Below are 6,592 nucleotides of genomic sequence, written 5' to 3' on the forward strand. Positions count from 1 at the left end.
CCCCCCCCCCCCGTGTCCTCTGGCCCCTCCCCCGAGCCAGCAGGAGCCCAGGCGGGGGCGCTGTGCAGCGTCTCACCTGCCAGGGAGCTGGTGTGCCGCAGGCTGTACACGGCCGAGTTTGTGAGGCCGCTGAGCATGCAGATCACCGTGTCCATGAGGTGTCCGTCACACAGCACTGAGGAGTGCGTCTGGTGCACCAGCAGCTCCGTGAACTCGCAGAAGTTCACCCTGAACCTCTTCCAGAAGGGCCCCGGCCCCACGATCGGGTAGAAGTCATTTTGCTGCGTTAAGGACAGAACAAGGGAGGGCGTGAGATGCTGTGCCGGGCGTGGGCCCGTGCCACCATCACCACACGGAGCTCTGCTCCCGACAAGGGACTCTGGGTCACATGACCACACGCTGACCCTGCACTCAGGGGGGTGACACGTCTGCTGTCACTCAGGGTGACCCCAGATCTCCCAGACCTGCACCTGGGGGGTCACACGTCCGCTCTGACTCAGGGTGACCCCAGATCTCCCAGACCTGCACCTGGGGGGTCACACGTCCGCTCTGACTCAGGGTGACCCCAGATCTCCCAGACCTGCACCTGGGGGGGGGTCAGATACACACACTCACCTGGTAAACATCCCCGAGACCCAGAACCTGGGGGTCACATATCCACACTCACCAGGGTCACCCCACGTCTCCCACACCCTGCATCTGGACGAATGATCTCACGTCCCCCTGGTCAAGTCCGTAGGCTGTGCCGGGTGTACCCGCACATGTGGGAAGGAGCCGGGTCTCCAGGACCTCAGCTCAGCCCTGAGGAAAGCCCGCAGGCACCTCTCCAACGTCATCCCAGAGAAGCTTCGCCCTCCTGTTTTCCACCCTGGTTCGCGCTGAATTCAGGCCCTTTAAATATTTGGCGCGGACGTGAACAGTGAACGGTCCTTAAAAGCAGTACTTTGGCCCTGGGGGCTCAGCCCATTCCTGCTCTCNNNGGAGAAACCAGTGACTCTGCCGGGGCTGGAGTCGGAGGCGGGGCATGGGGAAGGGAAGAGATCACAGACGGGCTTGCAGGTGTGTCCACCTCACCGGCCGCCTGTCAGCCTTCCTGCGTCCTTCCTGCCACGTGCCCAGGAATCAAATCATCAGACAACCCACCACCAGCCTCTTTCCACGTGCACGGCAAGATGTCCGTCAGGAGACCCCGCCTCCAGCCTCTCACCTCCAGCCTCTCCTCTATCAAGTTGTAGGAATTGGTCTGAATTACCTGCAGGACCCGCAGGAGACCCCAAGGGAAGGTGAATCCTGCCAGGAGGTTGAGGCTGGAGGCCCGAACCCAGCAGGGGTGCAGCGCAGCCTGCAAGCACCCAGAGGATGGCGGTGGGTCAGGCATACCCCAACGGTGCGCCCCTCACGCACTGCGCAGCCCTCAAGCTCTACCCACAGGTGCAGCCCTGTGCCCCCCACCCCTACCCCATGCACCGCATCCCCACCTCCGCATGTGCAGGGGCTGCATTCACAGCTCCCTGCCTTGCTCACACTCACCCCTGCAGGCAGGGACCCATGGGCATCATGTACCTTTCCTCTCACACCATGCCCTACCACCTGCACCGCCCCCCACGCCAGAGCCCCCACCGCCACTGCTACCCCCGCGCCAGGGGTCCCACCGCCCGCGCCAGGGCCCCCACCACCCGCGCCGGCCCCCACGCCAGGGACCGCCCCGCCCGCGCCGCAAAACCCCCCCGCCGGGGCCCCCACCGCCCACCAGCCCTTCATGCTACGGCCCCCAAGCACCGCGCCCAAACTTCCTCAGTGTGTTTTGTGACAACCCTCCGTCTCCGTGCAGGGACCCCGGACGCCCCACGCCCCTGCACCTTCTGCATACCACTCCCTCAGCCCTGTCCCTGGGCAACAGGCTCCCACCATTGTCCCCCCAACGCACTGAGCCCCCCACCGTTGGCTGCGATGTGAGGGGGAGGGGTACCCTTCCATGGACTGGCGATCAGACTCGCGTGTAGAGCGCACTTGCTCAAAGGGAGACCCCAGCTTCAAACACCTGATGTGGGTGGGCCTTCGGCACCAGTCCCCAACTGGGAGGTGAGGCCAGGGCTCTGACGGGGTTACAAACATGTCCCGAAACCCCCCATCCCGAGGCTGGACCAGGTGGCTAACCGGATTACAAACGTGTCCTGAAGCCCCCATTCTGAGGCTAGACCAGGCCCCTAACTGGGTTAGAAACATGTCCTAAAACCCCCCATTCTAAGGCTAGATCAGGTAGCTAACCGGGTTACAAACATGTCCTGAAACCCCCCATTCGGAGGCTAGACTAAGTCCCTAACGGGGTTACACACGTCCCAAAACCCCCGATTCCGAGGCTAGACCAGGTTGCTAACCAGATTGCAAATGTGTCCTGAAACCCTCAGTCTGAGGCTAGACCAGATCACAGGTTACAAACATGTCCCTAAACCCCCCCTTTCCAAGGCTAGACCAGCTCACTACCCCGGTCTGCAAGGTCGGTCCTCACTCTGCAAACTCGGTGCGAGTCGTGAGAACACCTCCCACCCCCTCGTCATGACGTGCACTAATACATGTTACCTTGTCTGTGCACACGAAATGGTGAGGAATGAACGATATGCAGGACAGCAGGTGAGCCTCCAGCCCACGGGACACCTGCAGTCACTGGGCCAGAGGCCGGCCACACGGTGCCCTAACCATCTCCACCCAGGTGTGGACGGTTACAGAAACCCTGACTGGTCGGGCCATGCCAACAGTGATCATCACAACAGCACGCAGAGACGGCAGCACAGAGTACACAGAACACGGTCAGGTCTAAGTGTGCCAGCGTAGACGGAACACGATCCGGTCTAAGCGTGCCAGCGTAGGCGGAGCACGATCCGGTCTAAGCGTGCCAGCGTAGGCGGAGCGCGATCCGGTCTAAGCGTGCCAGCGTAGACGGAACACGATCCGGTCTAAGCGTGCCAGCGTAGGCGGAGCGCGATCCGGTCTAAGCGTGCCAGCGTAGACGGAGCGCTATCCGGTCTAAGCGTGCCAGCGTAGACCGAACACGATCCGGTCTAAGCGTGCCAGCGTAGGCGGAGCGCGATCTGGTCTAAGTGTGCTAGCGTAGACGGAACACGATCCGGTCTAAACGTGCCAGTGTAGTCAAAACATCGTCAGGTCTAATAAACATGATCGGGTAAAATGTGCCAGTGTAGACAAAATAGAGTCAGGTCTCCGTGACACAGTGTAGACAGGATATGATCAGGTCTAAACGTGCCAGTGTAGTCAAAACATGCTCAGGTCCAATAGAACACGATCGGGTAAAATGTGCCAGTGTAGACAGAATAGAGTCAGGTCTCCGTGACACAGTGTAGACAGGATATGATCGGGTCTAAACGTGCCAGTGGAGATGGAAAACAGTCAGGCTCCCTGACACAGTGTAAACAAAACACTGTCAGGTCTAAACATCCCAGGGTAGACAGAATATGGTCAGGTCTAAATGCACCAATGTAGACAGAACACGACCCGGTCTAAATGTGCCAGTGTAGACAGAATAGAGTCAGGTCTCCGTGACACAGTGTAGACAGGATATGATCGGGTCTAAACGTGCCAGTGTAGCCAAAACATGCTCAGGTCTAATAGAACACGATCGGGTAAAATGTGCCAGTGTAGACAAATAGAGTCAGGTCTCCGTGACACAGTGTAGACAGGATATGATCAGGTCCAAACGTGCCAGTGTAGTCAAAACATGCTCAGGTCTAATAGAACACGATCGGGCAAAATGTGCCAGTGTAGACAGAAGAGTCAGGTCTCCGTGACACAGTGTAGACAGGATATGATCAGGTCTAAACGTGCCAGTGGAGATGGAAAACAGTCAGGCTCCCTGACACAGTGTAAACAAAACACTGTCAGGTCTAAACATCCCAGGGTAGACAGAATATGGTCAGGTCTAAATGCACCAATGTAGACAGAACACGACCCGGTCTAAATGTGCCAGTGTAGACAGAACACAGGGCACCATGACACAGTGTAGACCAAACACAGCATGTCTACATGACTCAGTGTAGGCAGAACATTGTCAGGTCTAAACATGCCAGTGTGGACAGAACATGATCGGGTCTAAACGTGCCAGTGTGGACAGAATAGAGTCAGGTCTCCATGACAAGGTGTAGACAAAACACGTCAGGTCTACATGACGCAGTGTAGGCAGAACACTGTCAGGTCTCAGTGTGCCAGTGTAGACACAATAGAGTCAGGTCTCCATGATACAGTGTAGATGGGACATGATCTGGTCTAAATGTGCCAGTGTAGACAGAACACAGTCAGGTCTCCAAGACATAGTGTAGACAAAAACATGATCAGATCGAAATGTGCCAGTGTAGATGCAAAAGTCTGGTCTCCATGACAGAGCATACACACAGCAGAACACTGTCAGATCTAAACATCCCAGTGTAGACAGAACATGATCAGGTTTAAACATGTCAGTGTAGACAGAGCAAGATCAGGTCTAAGCGTGCCAGTGTAGACAGAATAGTCAGGGCTCCATGACATGGTGCAGACAGAACATGGTCAGGTGTGAACATCCCAGCATAGACAGAACATGACCAGTCTAACTGCACCAGTGTAGACAGAACACAACCCAGTCTAAACGTGGCAGTGTGGACAGAACTCACTGGATGAACTCAGCTTTGCTGGACAGGTCAGGTCTGACTGTGCCCTTGCGCACAGACAGAGTCTGGCTTCACCGTTCTCATTTGAAGCAGCACGCCATGGGCCCTATGTGCACTCAGTGTGGACTCAGCACCGTCAGGTCCTGTCCCGTGGTGGACACGACGCGGCAGCTCCAGTGCGCTCGGGGTGGACAGGATGGGGTCAGGTCAGGTAGAGCCCCCTCGCTGCAGTCCAGACACAGCGAAGTCTGGACCCTGTCTGCGGGGCCAGCTCCGTGCAGCTCTCCTGGGAGCCGGGCACAAGCCCGCGGTCCCTCGTCGGCAATCGGGATGCCCACCCCGTGCTGGGGACTCCACACGAGCTACCCCGGGCTCCGTCGGCCTCGGGCATGCTGGGAAACCACCCAGAACCACCCCATTCTTAAACAGTGGAACGGGTGTTACCAGCTTCTCTGGCCACATGATGGTCAGGATCCAGGGGTAAGCCAGAAACTTCTTGTAGTAAAGACCGGTCTCCTGCAAGGACAGACGAGACGTGCCGATGAATTCCAGCGTCCCCGGGCCCACAGCGGGTCCCAGCAGGACAGGCCCGTGCAGCATGGGGTGCTGGGAGGTGGTCTCCATCCCCCCCGGAGGCTGAGGCCTGTGGGTGAGTGGGGGGGTTCAGCTCCGAGGCCCATGGGCGGGGGGGGGGGCGGCTCCGAGCAGCCGACAGCGTGCACGCCCTGCCTCTACAATAGCAGTCCATGTCCACTTTCACGTCAGTGTCCTCGCGAGGGGGGGGGACAGGCTGCGTCTGCGGCGCTCAGCCGCCGTGTGTACACGGCTGACACTCGGAACATGCACTGTGTCATCTCTGGAGGCCAGGACCGGGAGACACCACGGCACAGACACCACTCTGCGCAGAGGACCGGGGAGCACTGGAGCCTCTCACGCTGCCCTGCCACGTCTCCATACGGCCAGTGGCCATGCATGTCACCCTGCCCGCTGTGGGCCCTCACACTCTGGCATTTCCCTACAATGTGTCCGGCGGCCTGCTCTTTGGGAAGCACAGGGTCTCCCATGAGGGAGACAGGCTGGGGGACTGGCAACACCGCCGCTGCTGCTTCTGAGCTGGGGGGAGACTGAACGGGATCCCGATCCAGCAACGGGGGTTCTCTGAAGTAAGAGGCCCAGTCAAGTCAGGGCCATGCTCAGTGACCCCAAGGAAGGAACTAAGTTCAGGGACATGGAGGCCGGAAGCAAAGTAGGGCGTCCTCCTCTACTACGGGCCTGAGCTCTCCAAAGTGCCGAACTTGTGGGCTTCAAGGGAGCCTGGGGACAGAGGCTAATGTCACGTGGGACCCTTAGCTGGACCCTCAATGGGACAGAAACAAAACGTGAGGACATCCCTGAGACAGGCACGGTAATGCGTGCAGCCCCTTCACGCAGATGCTATCCTCCAGCGACTTAGTGGGCCCAAGAGGGAGGACTGGACCACGGTCACACTGGAGCGTTCACAGCCACACATGCAGACACAGCCAGGGCCCAATTCAGTCTGCAGCCCCCTTGCAAGTGGTTCTGGGGAACACAAGCAGTGGCAAACACATGTGTGCACATTCATGGACCTACACACACACCATGTGTACAGCGCACATCTGCATGCACTCGCTCACGTGCACAGGGCACACGCATGTGCATGCACAGCACAGGGGCACATGCACACACATGGAGATAAGATGAAGACGGCACACGTATTCACTCACTCACATGCACAGGGCACATGTGTGTGCATGCACGGCACAGAGGCACATGCATGGGGATGAGATGAAGATGCCACACATATGCATTCGCTCGCTCACGCACACCGTGTGCAAGCGTGTGCATGCACAGCACAGAGGCACATACTCACACATGAGGATAAGCTGAAGACGGCACACGCACGTGCATTCACTCGC

General features: G+C 58.4%; 1 protein-coding gene across 1 annotated transcript in view; it reads right to left on the bottom strand.

The window, feature by feature from the left end:
- Positions 1–6,592, bottom strand: part of LOC103666326 (cohesin subunit SA-2-like) — a 47,088-nt gene that overhangs the window by 25,642 nt on the left and 14,854 nt on the right. The window contains exons 7-8 of the mRNA XM_040635171.1: positions 5,100–5,171; positions 77–281 (exon numbers count right to left, since the gene is read on the bottom strand). Of these exons, the coding sequence (XP_040491105.1) occupies positions 77–281; positions 5,100–5,171 (277 nt within the window). The remainder of the gene's footprint in view (positions 1–76; positions 282–5,099; positions 5,172–6,592) is intronic.

The sequence above is a fragment of the Ursus maritimus genome, assembly GCF_017311325.1.
Source record: "Ursus maritimus isolate PB19 chromosome X unlocalized genomic scaffold, ASM1731132v1 scaffold_X1, whole genome shotgun sequence".
Lineage (NCBI taxonomy): Eukaryota > Metazoa > Chordata > Mammalia > Carnivora > Ursidae > Ursus > Ursus maritimus.